The sequence below is a fragment of the Cervus canadensis genome, chromosome X (genome assembly GCF_019320065.1).
Source record: "Cervus canadensis isolate Bull #8, Minnesota chromosome X, ASM1932006v1, whole genome shotgun sequence".
Lineage (NCBI taxonomy): Eukaryota > Metazoa > Chordata > Mammalia > Artiodactyla > Cervidae > Cervus > Cervus canadensis.
Genome location: NC_057419.1, coordinates 57,737,987 through 57,757,958, shown reverse-complemented (window position 1 = coordinate 57,757,958; position 19,972 = coordinate 57,737,987). Strand labels below are relative to the sequence as shown.

The 19,972-nt window shown below is 40.1% G+C and overlaps 1 protein-coding gene across 3 annotated transcripts in view; it reads right to left on the bottom strand.

The window, feature by feature from the left end:
• Window positions 1–3,051, bottom strand: part of VSIG4 (V-set and immunoglobulin domain containing 4) — a 36,206-nt gene extending 33,155 nt beyond the window's left edge. Inside the window, exon 1 of one of the 3 annotated variants that reach the window (XM_043459466.1) lies at window positions 2,883–3,051. In XM_043459466.1, the coding sequence (XP_043315401.1) occupies window positions 2,883–2,937 (55 nt within the window). In that variant the 5' untranslated portion in view covers window positions 2,938–3,051. The remainder of the gene's footprint in view (window positions 1–2,882) is intronic. The other 2 variants (XM_043459467.1, XM_043459465.1) reach the window with 2 other exon arrangements.
• Between the last annotated feature and the right edge of the window lie 16,921 nt (window positions 3,052–19,972).

Genomic DNA, 19,972 nt, shown 5'->3' with positions numbered 1-19,972 from the left:
GTGTATCCTTGCAAACCACCAAATGGTGAGGTATTTGGTACAACAGGGTTTGAAGTACCAGGCAGGATGGAATTTGGAGACTTCCAGTATGGCATAGCTCGAAGGGCTTTTGGAATCCATCTAGTCATATTCCCTCATGGTACATATGCACAAGCTGAGGCTCAGTGAAAGAAAGATGCTTACTCAAAGTTATACAGAAAGTAGGGGCACAGCCAGGCCTGGAGGACTAGAATGAAGTCTTTCAGATGCCACACTGCCTCCTTACTTTTTAAACTGATTAATCTATAGTCCCAACTGAAGCCAGAACCTTATCTGGGCCTATTTGATATGGTTTAACAGTGCTATCCTAGGGCTGGAAAATATCCTCCTGACAGCCTAAAAAATAATTCTCTCATCTGCCATCTGCTTTCTGAGAAATCTTTTCCAGAACTTCAGAGCTTAGCTCTCCTCCCTCAGGAGACTGAATATTATTCAAATATTTCATCCCTTCAGAAGAAAGAAAAGGGCTGGGCATTGACTCAAAGGGCTTTGTGGGAAAATGTTTTGACTTGAGAGAGAAAGGCTAGTACTGGGGCCCACACTAGTCCTGGGACCTGGATTTAAGAAGTAAAGAGAGCTGTGGCTTGTGTGATGATCCTAAAGCAAGGAAAGGCCTGGTTTGGGTGGGAGGTTAAGCCCCTTTATGAGTTCCATTATGGGCTCCATTTAAAATTTTCTTCCTCATATCATCAAACAGGCAGTGAGATCTTCTGATGACCCTGAACATCTGTGCCTGGCCTCTCTCCCCCTATTAGAATGCCCACTCAATAGAGGATTAGCTTACATAACAGATATTTGAAAAATGTTTATAGTGTTTATAAAATGCAAATGTTAGGATTTATTTTTATTTTTTCAACATATGTTTTAAATCAAGCGGCTTTTTAGAAATGAAGCCACAGTCCTCCAGAGCTGTCCACTTGGCAGGGTGTTTTGAGATCAGCCAAACTGATCTCCTCACTATATAGATGAGCAGGGGACACTGAGATTAAGGGAGAAGGAAGGTGTTATTGGCCATTCAGTTTGTTCCCAGTCTCAGGTCTGTAGTGTAAGACTCTCAACACAAATGAGAGACCTGCTTCTAGGTCTAAATGACCTCCACAAGCTGTGGAGGGAACAATACACACACACACACACACACACACACACACACACACATGATTTACATTTAACATTTACAAAATGGTCCTCTGAGCTCTAGTCCTGTCTCTTTAATTCCCAGATCAAATCAACTGATTTGGAGAAAGTAGAGAGGTGCACTCTAAAATGTATTAGAGAGTGAAAATATTGTATTTGTAGAAAGAACACTAATTTTTAGGAGCATTAACTCTGCTGCTAATGCTCTGTGGCCTGGAGCAAGTTATTTTCCTTCTTCAGTGACTTAATTCAGTGTCTCTTCTAACTCTGAGATTCTAGAATTTGATGGATGACGGAGCTCCAGGACAAGGTGATTTAATCTGAGTCATTTATGGAAAGTTGAATTCTTTCTAACCGCACAAATAGCACCAAGTTAGCACTCATCTAGTCTCTCCCTCTAAGGATATGGAATAAGCAGGGATGAATCAAGGATACTTTTACCTTATTTACCTTCACTTAGCTATTACTCAGGCTTAGTTTCCTAAAGGGAGAAGGAAATGGCAACCCACTGCAGTATTCTTGTTAAGAGAATCCTGTGGACAGATGAGCCCGGTGGGCTGCTGTCCATGGGGTCGCACAGAGTCAGGTATGACTGAAGAGACTTAGCATGCATTGGAGAGGGAAATGGTAACCCACTCCAGTATTCTTGCCTGGAGAATCCCAGGGACAGAGGAGTCTGGTGGGCTGCCATCTATGGGTTCACACAGAGTTGGACATGACTGAAGTGACTTAGCAGCAGCAGCAGTTTCCTAAAAGGCTATTTCAGTTCTCAAGGGTATAAATGAGGATACAGTAGGATTTCACAAAATAATGCTGTTATGAGACAGTCAATCCTCTTTTGGTGTATAAGTCCAGCATTAAGCTGGACACATTACCCTAGACAAATTGGGCCATGTCCACAGGGAAGTGAGTCATCCCAGGAAATGGTAAGAATCCAAGTCCCATGAAGAACAGTTGAAGGAGCTAAAGCTGTTTAACTTGGAGAAGAGATGAATCAAAGGAACATGGTTTATGTCCATAGCATTCTAAAGACCTGTCACAATATGAAGAAGATATATTCTTTGTGTCTCCAAGAAATAGGGCTGGGATTCTTTGATAGAAGCCACAAGGGAATTGATTTAGTTCAACACAACGAAGTATTTTCTAACAGTTGATTGGATAGACTATATGGTCTGGACAGGTAGTGGATTCTTAGTCACTGCAAGTATGTGAACAAATATTCTGAGTACTTGTTCATAACACTGAATGGTGGATCTAGGTTACTTCTAAGGTCCCATCTAGCTCCTAACAACATTACTTATCCAGAGGCGGTATATCTTAACAAAGATCCAAACCGGGGCACATAGAGGTAAACGTATAGTGGTAGAATTTCAGGTGAAGGGCAATAAATGGGGAAGGGAAATGAGTGGTGTTGGGAACATTTTTAATGTCCCTGAGATACAACAAATACTAGAAAATAACATGTATGTTTTATAGGAGAGGATCCTTTCCAGTTTCTACCCAAACTTATCTCCTGGCTTCTTCAATAACCTCCAACCACCTCCCTCCCTTCTGCCCAAAACTGAGAGAATCTGGAGCATTGGCTGAGAACAGTCACTCATTTAGCAGGAGTAGGCTTTCCTCAGTAGGCATTCAGTCCCACCTCTCCCCACTCCCCCATTTTTGCCTGTGCCAAAAGTGGCAGCCAGCCCCCCCTTTTGCTACTTTACCATATATGACCACCAGTAGGTGGCTCAGGAGCAGCAGGCCCAGTAACAGCCCCATCACAGCCAGAGCCACTTCTGTCCTTTCTTCTGGTCTCCTGATATTAAAAAGATGAACTCCTGATGGCTTCCAGAGTCTGTGCTTGCTTACTTCCTTTTCTTCCTTATATTTCTCACACGGACTCCCAGTCTCATCTAACATTCCCCTTCCTTCCCTATTTCAGTACCAGTCCTTCCCTATTTCAGTACCAGTCACATGAGCACCCCCTCCCTACCCTACCTGGGGGTGGAGTTTTAACTGTGAGTGAAGCAATTCTTCCCCTTGCTAAAGTATTGACTTGACTTTCCCTGGAGCCAATAGGAGTTTCTGGTCTTTGATTTCCCAAGCTGTGTTTATTTTGTGTTTCTTCAACAAGATGAGGTTGAGGAATAACATCTGGGATGAGTGTGCTCCCTCCACTATGGGAGTATTTTCCTTTCTGATGTGCCCAGGTAGAATAGGTCAACTTTGCTGGCCTATGCAATATTTAGCAGTCATACTGTTAACCCCTGTCTACTCAGTCTATGCAAATAAACAAAGGGTTGGAGATGGGTATTTATGGGCCTCAGAATGCAGGAGATTAAGTTTATGAAAGATATTTGTATACATCAGTGCTTACATAATTTGTAAGCTCATGAATAATGCTGTTATGGGGGAATACACCCCTGCATCTCCTATAGGGAAAGCTTTCTCTGATAGCTCTGCCTCTTTGGTGGTAAGGGTAAAGTTTCCATTACTGCTCATAAGGAACCTTTTATTTATTTATTTAGTTGAAAAGTTAGGTCTGGCATCCAGTGTACTTGTCAATTGATTTGACAGTGGTATGCTCTATTAGATTGACCTTTTTAATGGTTTTACACTGGTACATACACCTGACCCATAAAAGAGAGATATTAAGCCTTATGAGAAGCTTAATTACTTCTCTTCACAGACTTCAGGGTGACTTTAAGTCCACCAGAAGTTTGCCTCTAGGTTTGGCACTGCTAACAATTCACTAACCTTTGAAAATATAAACACTTCCAAGAGGAAAAATACACCGAACAAATTCACACTGAAGTGGGTCTCCAAAGAGAAACATTGTCTCCATTCCTGTGTGTAACCACCCCAGTGCCTGTCAAGGAGTGGTTACATACAGATGATTTGAGGCTGGACAAGGGCTAAGAGGAGACTCTAGCATTTCAGATTCTGCCATTATCACATGGGATTCTGTTAAGTCCCCCCCCCACCCCTCCTGGCTTCCAAATTCAGTCCCCCTTGTCTGGCTGTCCCTTGCTTTTTGGTTACTTCCTTTAGTCTACCTCACTGGAACTTTTAGTCATTCTTTCCCATCAGGTCCTCACTCAGGGAACCCTGAACTTTGGAGAAACCTGCTTTTGTATTTTCCAACCAACATCCTACTACCATCACCACTATTCACACACATACACACACACACACACACCTCTTCACCTACACAGTCTTTTCCTGATGAAGAGCTGAAACCCCATGCCCCCTTGGACTGGTGTCAATTTCTGTATGGCCTGGTGATTGCATTATTGAATTGCCTCTTGCCTCTTGTTAGGATCTCCTAGATCTGAACATAAATAAATGTCCTCAAGAGCATGCACAACATTTCTCTGGGGAAGACTTCCAGTCCTGCAGTAGGCTCAGTAACTCTGTTGAGAAAGAAGGACATTGAAGGGAACTTAGAAATTCCATTGAAGGTGAAGTTAGAAATTCGAGACAAACCTGACTCTGCATCTTTCTGAGACTTTAGACAAGTTAAATCTTTCTGCGCCTCAACTTCTCCAACTATAACATAAGCACTGCTAAACTTGATATTTGTATCTTTTCTGATCTTCAAAAATCAAACTATAATATACTTACAGTAACAAGTATAATAATGACAGCTACTGTTTCTTTTATTTTTTTAATTTTTTTATTAGTTGGAGGCTAATTACTTCACAACATTTCAGTGGGTTTTGTCATACATTGATATGAATCAGCCATAGATTTACACTTATTCCCTGTTTCTTAATCATTTGCTTTTCCAGGCACTGTACTAAGCACTTAGTGCAGACTATTTCTTTGGGTATCTACAATCTCCTAGGTAGGTATTTTGGTATTATTGTACTCACTCTCGTGTCTCTTTTGTAACTCTATTCCTCCTCATGCTATTATTCTTTTTCTTTGTAGAACTTGCCAATACTTGGCAGATTGTATATTTATAATCTGTTGTCTGTCCTCCAATCTAGAATGTAAACACTATGAAGACATGTTTGCTACAATGTCCCCAGTGCCTAGGACAGTGACTAGCATATAATAGATACTCAATAAAGATTTTTTGTGAATGAATTGCACAAGTCACCATTTTAAAAATGAGACGGAAGCCCAGAATAGTGAAATCAGTTACCTGTGTAGAGCTACCTAAATAAGATTCAAATGCATATCTGTATGTCTCCAAAAATGATGTTGTTAAGCACAGTGTGCACGAGTACCTTGGGTTTGACCAAGCTGGAAGGAAGCAGTGGTGCAAAAAGGAAATCCACACAGGTCCTGCTCAAGAACATGCATACATACAAACCCATAAACCCATAAATATCATATAAAAACATAGATGCATATACATAAGGACAAATACATATATACATGTGTGTGTGTATATATATATATATATGTGTGTGTGTGTGTGTGTGTGTGTGCGTGTGTGTGTGTGCTAAGCTGATTCACTTGTGGTCAACTCTTTGTGGAACTATGGTCTGTAGCCCACCAAGCTCCTCTGTCCAGACAAGAATACTGAAGTGGTTTGCCATGCCCTCCTTCAGGGGATCTTCCTGACCTAGGGATCAAATTGGCAACTTTTATGTCTCCTGCATTGGCAGGTGGGTTCTTTACCACTAGTACCACATAAATTCACTTCAGTTCAGTGGCTCAGTCATGTCCAACTATTTGAGACCCCATGGATTGCAGCACACCAGGCCACCCTGTCCATCACCAACTCCTGGGGTTTACTCAAACTCACGTCTATGAGTCGGTGATGCCATCCAACCATCTCATCTTCTGTCGTCCTCTTCTCCTTCCACCTTCAAACTTTCCCAGCATCAGGGTCTTCTCAAATGAGTCAGTTATTCACATCAGGTGACCAAAGTATTGGAGTTTAAGCTTCAGGGTCAGTCCTTCCAAGGAATATTCAGGACTGATTTCCTTTAGGATGGACTGGTTGGGTCTTGTAGTCCAAGGGACTCTCAAGAGTCTTCTCCAACACCACACTTCAAAAGGATCATCTTCGGTGCTCAGCTTTCTTCATAATCCAACTCTCACATCCATACATGACTACTGAAAAACCATAGCCTTGACTAGATGGACCTTTGTTGGCAAAGTAATGTCTCTGCTTTTTAATATGCTGTCTAAGTTGGTCATAACTTTTCTTCCAAGGAGTAAGCATTTTTAATTTCATGGCTGCAGTCACCATCTGCAGTAATTTTGGAGCCCAAGTAAATAGTCTGTCACTGTTTCCACTGTTTCCCAATCTATTTGCCATGAAGTCATGTGACCAGATGACATGATCTTAGTTTTCTGAATGTTGAGTTTTAAGCCAATTTTTTCAGTCTCCTCTTTCACTTTCATCAAGAGGCTCTTTTATTCTTCACCTTCTGCCATAAAGGTCGTGTCATCTACATATCTGAGGTTATTGTTATTTCTCCTGGGAATCTTGATTACAGCTTGTGCTTCATCCAGCCCAGCGTTTCTCATGATGTACTCTGCATATAAGTTAAATAAGCAGAGTGACAATATACAGCCTTAATGTACTCCTTTCCCGATTTGGAACCAGTCTGTCTTTCCATGTCCAGTTCTATCTATTGTTTCCTGACCTGCATACAGATTTCTCAAGAGGCAGGACAGGTGCTCTGGTATTCTTGTCTCTTTCAGAATTTTCCAGAGTTTGTTGTGGTCCATATAGTCAAAGGCTTTGACATAGTAAATAAATCAGAAGTAGATGTTTTTCTGGAATGCTCTTGCTTTTTTGATGATCCAGTGGATGTTAGCAATTTGATCTCTGGTTCCTCTGCCTTTTCTAAATCCAGCTTGAACATCTGGAGCTTCATGGTTCATGTACTGTTAAAGCCTGGCTTGGAGAATTTTGAGCATTACTTTACTAGTGTGTGAGATGAGTGCAATTGCGTGATAGTTTGAGCATTTTTTGGCATTGCCTTTCTTTGAGATTGGAAGGAAAACGGACCTTTTCCAGTCCTGTGGCCACTGCTGAGCTTTCCAAATTTGCTGGCGTATTGAGAGCAGCACTTTCACAGCATCATCTTTTATTATTTGAAATAGTTCAACTGGAATTCCATCACCTCCACTAGCTTTGTTCATAGTGATTCTTCCTAAGGCCCACTTGACTTAGCATTCCATGATGTCTGGCTCTAGGTTGGTGATCACACCATCGTGATTTTCTGGTTTGTGTATAGTTCTTCTGTGTATTCTTGTCTCCTTTTCTTAATATCTTCTGCTTCTGTTAGGTCCATGACATTTCTGTCCTTTATTGTGCCCATCTTTGCATGAAATGTTCCCTTGGTATTTCTAATTTTCTTGAAGAGATCTCTAGTCTTTCCCAGTCTATTGTTTTCCTCTATTTCGTTGCACTGAGTGCTGAGGAAGGCTTTCTCATCTCTCTTTGCTATTCTGTGGAACTCTGTATTCAAATGGGCATGTCTTTCCTTTTCTCCTTTGCCTTTTGTTTCTCTTCTATTTACAACTATTTGTAAGGCCTCCTCAGACAACCACTTGGCCTTTTTGCATTTCTTTTCCTTAGGGATGGTCTTGATCCCTGCCTCCTGTACAATGTCAAGAATCTCTATCCATGGTTCTTCAGGCGCTCTGTCTATCAGATCTAATCCCTTGAATCTATTTGTCACTTCCACTGTATAATCATAGGGATTTGATTTAGGATGTACTCGAATGGTCTAGTGGTTTCCCTACTTTCTTCAATATAAGTCTGAATTTGGCAATAAGGAGTTCATGATCTGAGCCACAGTCAGTTACCAGTCTTGTTTTTGCTGACTGTATAGAACTTCTCCATCTTTGGCTGCAAAGAACATAATCAATCTGATTTCAGTATTGACCATCTGCGGATGTTCATGTGTAGAGTTGTCTCTTGTGTTTTTGGAAGATGGTGTTTGCTACGACCAGTGCATTCTCTTGGCAAAACTCTGTTAGCCTTTGCCTTGCTTCATTCTGTCCTCCAAGGCCAAATTTCCCTATGCTGCTGCTGCTAAGTCGCTTCAGTCGTGTCCGACTCTGTGCAGTCCCATAGACAGCAGCCCACCAGGCTCCCCCGTCCCTGGGATTTTCCAGCCAAGAGTACTGGAGTGGGTTGCCATTGCCTTCTCTGAAATTTGCCTATTACTCCAGGTATTTCTTGACTTCCTACTTTTGCATTCCAGTCCCCTGTAATGAAAATGACATCTTTTTTTGTTGTTACTTCTAGAAGGTCTTGTAGGTCTTCATAGATCCATTCAACTTCAGCTTCTTTAGCATTACTGGTTGGGGCATAGACTTGGATTACTGTAATGTTGAATGGTTTTCCTTGGAAATGAACAGAGATCATTCTGTTGTTTTTGAGATTGCATCCAAGTACTGCATTTCAGACTCCTCTGTTGACTGTCATGGCTATTCCATTTCTTCTAAGGGATTCTTGCCCACAGTAGTAGATATAATGGTCATCTGAGTTAAATTCACCCATTCCAGTCCATTTTAGTTTGCTGATTCTAAAATGTTAATGCTCACTCTTTGCCATCTCCTTTTTGACCACTTCCAATTTGCCTTGATCCAGGGGTCTAACATTCCAGGTTCCTATGCAATATTAGTCTTTATAGCATCAGACTTTACTTCCATCACCAGTCACATCCACAACTGGGTGTTGTTTTTGCTTTGGCTCCATCTCTTCATTCTTTCTGGAGTTGTTTCTCTACTCTTCTCCCACAGCATATTGGGCACCTACTGACCTGGGAAGTTCATCTTTCAGTGTCCTATCTTTTTGCCTTTTCATACTGTTTATGGGTTTCTCAAGGCAAGAATACTGAAATGATTTGCCATTCCCTTCTCCAGTGGACCACATTTTGTCAGAACTCTCCACCATGACCCATCTGTCTTGGGTGGCCCTACACGGCATGGCTCATACTTTCATTGAGTTAAACAAGGCTGTGGTCCATGTGATCAGATTGGTTAGTTACCTGTGATTGTGGTTTTTAGTCTGTCTGCCCTTTGATTCAGAAGAGTAAGAGGCTTATGGAAGCTTCCTGATGGGAGAGACTGACTGAGGGGGAAATTGGGTCTTGTTCTGATGGTTGGGGCCATATTCAGTAAATCTTTAATTCAATTTTCTATAGATGGGTGGGGCTGTGTTCCTTCCCTGTTATTTGACCTGAGGCCAAACTATGGTGGAGATAATGAAGATAACGGCGACCTCCTTCGAAAGGTCCCATGAATACATTGCTACACTCAGTGCCCCCAGCCCTGTAGCAGGCCACCACTGACCCACACCTCCACCAGAGACTCCTGGACACTCACGGGCAAGTCTGGGTCAGTGTCTTGTGGGGTCCTGGTGCACACAAGGTTCTGTTTGTACCCGCCAATAGTTTGCTTCCCAGTCCTGTGTAAGTTCTGGCAGCTTCATGGTGGGGTTAATGGTGACCTCCTCCAAGAATGCTTATGCCACACCCAGGCCTGCTGCACCCAGGTCCCTTGCCCCTGCAGCAGTCCACTGCTGACCCATAGAGTCTCTGTGGGGTCTCTGGGTCTTGGTGCACATAACGTTTGGTTGAGCCCTCTGAGCATTTCTGGTGAGTATGGGGTTTGATTTTAAACGTGATTTTGCGCCTCCTACTGTCTTGCTGGGGCTTCTCCTTTGTTCTTGGACATGGGGTATCTCCTTACAGGTGTTTGAGCACTGTGCAGCCACCACTCCAGCACCTACTCTCTTGCTGGGGCTTCTCTGCCCTTGAATGTGGGGGGTATCTCTTCACAGTCGCTCCCACACTGCACAGCTAGCACCACATGGGAAGCCCCATATATGTATGCATATATATGTATACATATGAATATGTAATGACCATAAGTGTAAATATTAATACATGGACACAAAACACATGAAATATACATGCAGACAAGAACAACATACAGACACATAAAACAGTCATGTAGACGCACAAATATACACAGACATACACATGGACACAAAAACAAGGGTTGAAACACAGACCCATGTGCTGTGCTGTTTTGTCAGCTATGTCCAACTGTTTACGACCCTATGGATTGTAGTCTACCAGGCTTCTCTGTCCATGGAGACTCTCCAGGCACGAATACTGGAGTGGGTCGCCATGTCCTCCTCCAGGGGATCTTTCCCACCCAGGGATTGTACCCGTGTCTCCTGCAGCTTCTTCATTGCAGGCATATTCTTTACCACTGAGTTCCCAGGGAAGCCATAAACCGTAGGACAACCTAAAGACTTTCAACCCTTTCAAAAACAAGCATTGAAACACAGATCCATATATCTAAGCAAAACAGAAGACAACAGCAGAAGCATGTGCATACATATGCAAACACTCACACACACATATAAAACATAACTCAAACATTAACCAAAGAAACATAAAAAAGAGGGGGATTCATTTAAAAGTAAACTAACAACAGGCCTCACATACTAAATGATAAGGGAATGATAGAAATTTATTTGTACAGTGGGTATACAGAAATGGTAAAAATTTCTATGGACTTCACTGGTTTAAGACTTCTGAGAATAGCTGAAATGTAGACTGGAACCTGAGATTTTGTTAACATTAGCTAGCCAAAGAGGATGGAGAAGGAATTATTGATTTCAGTCATAGAAAAAAACTTTGGAATCAAGCAAATCTGGGCTATAGTTTCAACTGTGCTTGATTCCAAAACTCTTTCTATGACTGAACACTTAGAATAGAAAGGACAAGGGTATATAAGAGAATAAGAAGCTAAGCAAAATATTTCTGAAAAGCCCAGAAGAATTGTCAGATGTCTCTTGGAACTAAGGAGAAACCCAAAGTTCAAGAGGGAAAAACCATTTTGGAGTTGATATATCTGTACCTTAAATGTGGGTATGTTATAAACACACACACAAGACTAGATTCATTGATTGCATGTATGTACAAAGAATGCAAAGCAAACAAAAAAATAAAAAATGAAGCAAGTATTAATATATGCCACCAGTTGTTTTTTTTTTTTTTGACTGAACAACAAAAAGCAAAGTTTCTCTTGTTCTGATTCTTAAAGTGAAAGAAAAAAAGGAAGTGAGACATGTGTGCTGACTAAGTGGGTGAATGTGATGTATACACACTGTCCACATTTCATGCACTTGCTACTTCCATTCATTTTACCCACTGACTTGGAGAGTTGAGCAAGAAACCCTGACATCCTATTGTCTAGGAAGATCCCTGACAGTCTGGGCCTGCCAATCTTTCCCTTTAGTTCTGTTCAGTTCAGTCGCTCAGTTGTGTCTGACTCTTTGTGACCCCATGAACCACAACACGCCAGGCCTCCCTGTCCATCACCAGCTCCTAGAGTTCTCAAACTCTTGTCCACTGAGTCGGTGATGCCATCCAACCATCTCATCCTCTGTCATCCCCTTCTCCTCCTGCCCTCAATCTTTCCCAGCATCAGGGTCTTTTCAAATGAGTCAGCTGTTTGCATCAGGTGGCAAAAGTACTGGATTTTCACCTCTCTCGTGAATGGATTTTCAATTTAAGCCCAATTCATTTCACTAAAATGTTTGATTACTGACTTGTGTCAGGTTTGTCTTAGGTTCCTTACATGGATTGTGTCCCTTATTTAACCTTAAACCTTAAGGTTATGAGGAAGGTACTAATTTTATTCATATTTTACAAGTAATCAGGGCAAAATGTCTACATTGTGGAATGTAGATAGCTTTCTTGAGGCTTTATAGCTAATTTGAATCAGAGTTGGGAATTGAACCCAAGCAGTCTGTAGTCAGAGTCCATATTTTGAGTTACTCTTATCAATACTGTGTCTTGTACTATGAGTATTTTTTAAGTTTATTTATTTTTAACTGAAAGATAGTTGCTTTACAATATTGTGTTGATTTCTGCTGTATTTTAACATGAATCAGGCATAGGTGTACATATGTGCCCTCTCTCCTGAATCTCTATAATTCTGGGCCCAGCCAAGTGCCTGGTATGTACCAGATGCTTAGTGTCTAATAGGTTTAACAAAATTGAACATAGAAGGTGCTATAACTAAGAGTTTAAAATACTATAAAGTCATAGCAGGATGAGAATTAAATCCCCCAAAGATTAGGAAAGCTTTTGAGCAGAAGGTGGTGACATTTGAAATGAACTTTGAAGACATGATAGATCTTCTATAAGAAGAATTGGGGGGAATGGTGGTTTCTTTAAGCTCAAGTTCAGGGTGGAGCATGGCCATTTTTGCATGAAAAAATGACTTCCTCTTCAGCACTTCTACCCTTGACTAACATGCTAGATTTTAGCCTTCAGATGTGAGAAGCTATTTTGCCTTCAGACAGGATTTGACCAATGACACACCAAAAGCTACATAATTGCACACCACATGATAACATTTCTACTGTGCCAAGCATAAGTTCACATTCCCTAAGCACACATCATCTGGAGGATATTAAGAAAATATCTGTACCTATGTTGGTAGGTAGAAACAAATAAGTCATTATTAAAATTTCATTAACAAATAGGACAATATACAGAGTCAGAAGATAGATTTATTTGTATCCTAGGATTGGGAAATAAGGGAAGGGATAAGGAGTGACTGCTAATAGGTAAAGTTTTCTTTTGGGGGTTATGAAATATTCTAAAATTGATTATGATCATGATTATACTACTTTGTGAATATATTAAAATGATTAAATTGTATACTCTGAATAAGTAAACTTCATAGTTTGTAAAATATATATCAATAAAGGTGTAAAAAAGTTCATTATAGTTTAGGAGAAATTTTTAAAGGTATAGGAAAAAATTTATAATTTAATATTAAGCAATGAAGTGTAGTATGAAACTGTAAATAAGTTATGATCTTAATTAGGTTAATTATATGATGTACTTGCCTATATTGATTCAAAAAAACTTTAAAGTTATTTTTTTTAATTTTCCCATTTTTCCTGATGATCATGTATTTTCTTTAATAATTTTTTTGTAATTATATTAAGTAGAAAATAAGTTTCAGATATTAATATTTGCTTTTAGGTGGTGGGCTTAAGTAAGTTTCCTTTTGCACTTGTTACTTTTCATAATTTTCTGAAATTAAAATGCATTATTTTAATAAACAGATTTTTAAAAAGTATTTTAAAAAAACATAAGATACCCATTGTATATAATAATATCTACCAATAAATAAAAATGATTTGAGTTACAGCAGCTTTAAAGGTGGAGCCATTGTCACTCTGAGTTTAAGATTCTGCTCATATCATGAGAAGTCAGTACAGTAAGTTTTCACCCATTAGTAAGTTTCGGGCACTAGCAAAACAATAGAGGCTACAGGCTGTTGGTGAGGCCCTTGGGGTTGCGTCAACACTCCCAATGCCATACCTTTTCTTTCAGTAACAAGCAGATTAAACTCTGACCCTGTGGGTAAGCTTAAAGCAGGAGCTTGTAAGAGAGCAGCTTGAAGAGTCTTAAAAGCCTTTTGAGTCTCTGGTGACCAAACCACCTTTTCAGTCTTGGCCTGTTGTGTTTCAGTTAGAAATGTATATAAAAGCCAGGGAAGTTCCCCATAACCTGGAATCCAAATGTGGCAATAGACTGTAATGTCCAAGAATCCTCTTAGTAGTCTTAAAGTCATAGGTAGAGGATTATTTAGTATAGGTTTAACTCTAGAAAGCATCCTGCAAATCAATGACTGAAAAATATTTGGTTCATTCAGGAATTTCAGACAATAAAGTATAAGGGTTAGGCACTTATTATTCATATATCTTGAACAAGTCTCCACTAATCATTTGACTATTTTACACCCAAGGTAATAGTGTTGCATGGACTGTCACAGAGAATTAATAGCCCTTGTTCTTTTAAATTTTCGATGATGAGTTTTCACCCATCCTAAACCTCGGGCTTTAGTGGATACTGCTTTTGATGTGGAAATAGGTGAGGGTCTTTGAACTTGATACCCATAGGAACAGCATTTTGTGCTCTACCCACAGTTTTTCCATCAGTCCATGCTCTAGGATTTACATTTTGTTCAATTAATGGGAGAAAGAGTAGGCTCCATATTCATGAGAACAGAGGCCTAAACCTTGCTCAGTATATCCCTCCTCAGAAGGAGTGAGGGAGACTCTGGCAAGATTAGAAACTTGTGAGAAAACAACACAGAGTCCAAGTTTCAGCTTAGAGGACAACTGAAATAATAACGTTTGGCTCATCCAAACAGCCCCATTATGGTAGTGGGTCAGGAGAAAAGTGAACCAGGGTCTTCACTGAGCACAGAAAATGTTGTCCCAGTGTCCAAAAGGAAATCGGCTGATTGTTCCTCCCCCCACAGTTATTAATACCCAGGGTTCCTCAGGTGTAATTAGGATGGTAGCTTGTGTCCGGACCCCCAGGCACCTTTAGCTCTGATTTCCTTGAGAGTCCGACCCCTGGGGCCTATGCTCACCTATGGTTTTTCCAGTAGTTATGTATGGATGTGAGAGTTGGACCACAAAGAAAGCTGAGGGCTGAAGAATTGATGGTTTTGAACTGTGGTGTTGGAGAAGACTCTTGACAATCCCTTGGACTACAAGATCAAACCAGTCAATCCTAAAGGAAATCAGTCCTGAATATTCATTGGAAGGACTGATGCTAAAGCCGAAGCTCCAATACTTCGGCCACCTGATGTGACGAACTGACTCCTTGGAAAAGACCCTGATGCTGGGAAAGATCGAAGGCAGAAGGAGAGGAGATGACAGAGGATGAGATGGCTGGATGGCATCAATGACTCGATCAACATGAGTTTAAACAAACTTCAGGAGCTGGTGATAGATAGAGAAGCTTGGCATGCTGCAGTCCATGGGGTTGCAAAGTGTTGGACACAACTGAGCAATTGAACTGATATGAACAAATGAAAATTTTAGCAATCGTTAGAGGACAAATTCACAAGAAGTAATACATTTGGCTAGCTAACACATGGAAATATGCTAAACCTCACCTGTAATAGACAGAAGATAAAAACAGTTGTTATTGCCCATTGTTGGTGAAGGTGTGGGGAAAGAGGCAGTCTCCCGTGAGGACGGCCAGAGTGTAGATGTGTGCCACTATTTTGGAAAACAACATGGGCAATATCTATCAGTATTAAAAAAGCATATTTACTGAGCTATTGATTTTTTTTAATTAATTTTAAGACATCATTATACAGAAACATTTGGACATGATACAATGAAATACAAAAAGGATGCTTATTGCATCATTCCTTATAATAGGGAAAATTAGAAGGAACAAATCAATATACAAGTGAATATGTCCACTGATTCAAATTATAATTTAGAATTATTTAAATAATTTAATATAATTTAAATAAATTGCATTTTATCAGTATAATAAAGAATACATGAGGATATATATATATATATATATATATATATATATATATATATATGTATGTATATATATGAAAAGAAAAGGGGGATAAAGATATCTCCACATAGCAGTGTTTAATACTTAATAATGGACACAATGATTATTTGCTCATATTTACACTTCTAAAGCAAATATCTAGTGATCTAAATTTCAAACAACAAAAATATACTATTCACACAGTCCGCTGAACACAAGGTAGGCAAGGCTCAAGCTAAGAGGCTGGAAGAAGACGCAAGGAACCATAGGAAATGCAAAGACATTTATTCTCTCCTGGCTGGCATGGCAGCCATAACACAGCCTCTCTCCTTGCTGATGCAGCAGCTGTAGCAGCAGTCATAACATAACCATAATGTAGCCATTGCGTAACCTCACATAACATAAGCATGGTGTCACTCCAATGTAGCCCCAAAGCAGCAGCAAAATCTTCCCAGATGGTGCCCATATAAGTGTACTGCACAAAGTAGCCCGTGTATAAGTGTACTGCACAAGGAAGCCCATGACCAAGTGAGTACCTTGTGATGCACATGTGCAGTGCTATATGTGATCTCAGCTGTTACAAAGTCATTGTTTACAGAACATGGAGCTAGAGGGTGTGAGAGTGTGGAGAAAGAGATCCTGACTGAAGCCATCTTGTTAATTTTTCCCCCACCTAATAACTAAAAAAAATAATAAAATGAAAGGGGTCAATTCTATATGTGCAGATACAGAAAGAGGTCTACAATATATTCTTAACTGAATAAAGAGCAACGTTTAAAAGAATGTATGAGTTATTTTATATATTACATGTAGTATATATATGGGGGGCAAATTTTAAACTGTAATCTATAGGGTGGATTTACAGGAGACTTTCACTTTGTACAAAGGAGGAAGATTGAGTTTTAATCCTAGATATGCTACTTACTAAGGCCTAGGACCTTATACAAATCACTTCATCTAAGCTCAGTTTTCTCATATGTAATAGAGAGCTAAAATCTGTGCATATTTCATAAGACTGTGTTGAAGATAACATGGAAAATGCATATAAATACTCAATAAACATCAGCTATTTCTGCTTTGTGTTATTCTGATTTTTAATAATGTCATGCATTGTTGCTGATATCAGAGAAAATGGTGAAGAAAAAAATAGACAGCCTACATTCATAGAATGGTTTGGTGGCTTTGTCAGAGTATCCAGTAAAGTCAGCAAAAATTTAAAAACTTCCCTATGAGGAAAAGTATCTGGTAACCTAAAAAAGTGCACACTAGATGGTAAAGCCTTAGATCTCTATTCTTAAGGATTATTGGAAACTGAAATATTTTTACATCATTTTCCAAACTCTATCTGTTATTATTATCACTCTATATGATACAGAGGCTCTTAAGTTTAGTAACTTGATCAGGGTCAAACATAGTGGAACCAGGAATCTAAACCTGTTCCTTGCACCTCCAAGTTTGTGCTTTTTCATATTGTATGACACTGTCCAGATTAGTTCAAGTGGAGAGCAAGTAAACTTTCCCTGGTGTATCCCCTTAGTCCCTTGCACAGCCATCAACTTTCACACACTAAGATTATTTCTTTGCTTTGGGGACTAGAAGGTGGAAGTAGAACTCCCTATGTTCTGTTTTGAGCTATTTCTGAACTGAGCCAAGAGTATGTCCTACTAGGTCATGGGCTTTCACTGACCACAGAAGTTGAAAACTCTTGAGCAAATCAGTTTCTTCTGTCTCACTGGTTTGAAAGCAAAGCAGAAGTGGCAAAAGCTGACAAAGCTCAGCTGGAGCACGGATGTTGAAATGGACAAAAACAACATGCCCTCATGATCAACAGACATGTTCTAAACAATTATTTTCCAATGCTTATACTTACTATTTTATCCCTAATCTTAGAGGTAGTAGGTACTCTTCCTTTTTCTTTCCTCTCCTTTTCCAGGTGCCTCATTGTGCTACTATCACCTTTTTATCCTTGTGGTCAAATTTCTTATTGAGGTTCTGTGTAGCTCACTGTTGGTCTCTTAACCCTTTCTCCTCATGGACATAGCTATCTCAAATTTATCTTTAAATCTACAAGAAATAACTTTTTACTATCTTTTCTCAGTCTGCAAAGCTCCTCACCAATTTATCCTCCTCATCTGGCTTTTATTATCCAAGTCCTTAAATATAAATTTAATTATCCCAAATATTCGAGCAGAAGGCAGGTGTCAGACACTCAGTCATGTCCGACTCTTTGCAACCTCATGGACTATAGTCTGCCAAGCTCCTAGGTCCATAGAATTCTCCAGGCAAGAATACTGGAGTGGGTTGCCATTCCCTTTTCCAGGGTACTTTGCCGACCCAGGGATTGAACCAGGATCTCTTGTGTCTCCTGCATTGACGGGTAGATTCTAAAATTTATTATCTGCTAGAATGTGTACTCCCTGAGGCAGGGATATTGTGTATTATGTTTACTGATGTCATAAGTTCCTAGAACAGAAACACTCGGGGGTTAATAAATATCTGTTGAGTGAGTAAATGTATGAATATTCTAAGATCTTGTTCATTCTCTTCCTGGATCAAACATGAATCAAACCTGTATCTATAGCATTTGTTGTTGTTTAGTCACAAAGTCATGTCTGACTCTTTTGTGACCCCATGGACTGTAGCCTGCCAGACTCCTCTGTTCATGGGATTTCCCAGGCAAGAACACTGGAGTGGCTTGCCATTTCCTTCTCGAGTTGATCTTTCTGACTCAGGGACTGAAACTGGGTATCTTGCATCTCCTGCACTGGCAAGTGGATTCTTTAGCACTGAGCCACCAGGGAAGTCCACAGAGGCTATATATTCTAAGGAATAAGACTCTATATTTTCTCAAAAACTACTCACTGCTGGATTTTGTTCTTCTGTCCATGTACTCATTCAGTTCTTGAGTACCTACCATGTGCCTGAACCTAAGCTGGTGACAGAATTACAAAAGTGAATAAAAAGTATTCATGTTTTCAGGAAACAGAGAATATAAAATGAGACATAGACACAAAGACCAACTAGAGGTGTAGTTCAGTTCAGTTGCTCAGTCATGTCCAACTCTTTGTGATCCCATGGACTGCAGCACACCAGGCTTCCCTGACCACCTCCAACTCCCGGGACTTGCTCAAACTCATGTCCATCAAATCAGTAATGACATCTAACCATCTCATCCTCCATCATCCCCTTCTTCTCCTGCCTTCAATCTTTTCCAGCATCAGGGTCTTTTCAAATGAGTCAGTTCTTCACATCCAGTGGCCAAAATATTTGAGCTTCAGTTTCAGCATCAGTCCTTCCAATGAATATTCAGGACTTATTTCCTTTAGAGTTGACTGGTTTGATCTCCTTGCAGTCCAAGGGACTCTCAAGAGTCTTCTCCAACACCACAGTTCAAAAAAATCAATTCTTTGGTGCTCAGCTTTCTTTATGGTCCAACTCTTACATCTGTACATGACTACCAGAAAAGCCATAGCTTTGACTATATGGACTTTTGTCTACAAAGTAATGTCTCTGCTTTTTAATATGCTGTCTAGGTTTCTCATAGCTTTTCTTCCATGCAGCAAGTGTATTTTAATTTCGTGGCTGCAGTCACCGTCTGCAGTGATTTTGGAGCCCAAGAAAATAAAGTATGTCACTGTTTCCATTGTTTCCCCATCTATTTGCCATAAAGTGATGGGACTGGATATCAAGAGTAACGATAGCCCTATATGGAAAACAGAAAAAGAGACACAGATGTACAGAACAGACTTTTGGACTCTGTGGGAGAAGGCAAGGGTGGGATGTTTCGAGAGAACAGCATAGAAACATGTATATTATCAAGGGTGAAACAGATCACCAGCCCAGGTTGGATGCATGAGACAAGTGCTTGGAGCTGGTGCACTGGGAAGACCCAGAGGGATCCGGTGGAGAGGGAGGTTGGGGGGGGGGGGTCGGAATGGGAAATACATGTAAATCCATGGCTGATTCATGTCCATGTATGGCAAAAACCACTACAATATTGTAAAGTGATTAACCTCCAACTAATAAAAATAAATGGAAAAAAAGATCTTAGTTTTCTGAATGTTGAGTTTTAATGCAGCTTTTTCACTCTCCTCTTTCAATTTCATCAAGAGGCTCTTTAGTTCTTCTTCACTCTCTGACATAAGGATGTGTTATCTGCATATCTGAGGTTATTGTTATTTCTCTCAGCAATCTTGATTCCATCTTATGCTTCATTGGGCCCACATTTTGCATAATGTACTCTATATATAAGTTAAATAAGCAGGGTGACAATATACAGCCCTGACATAATCCTCTCCCAATTTGTAACCAGTCCATTGCTCCATGTCCAGTTCTAACTGTTGCTTCTTGACCTGCATACAGATTTCTCAGAAAGCAGGTAAGGTGCTCTAGTATTTCCATGTCGTGAATAATTTTTCACAGTTTGTTGTGATCCACACAGTCAAAGGCTTTAGCATAGTCAAAGAAGAAGTAGATGT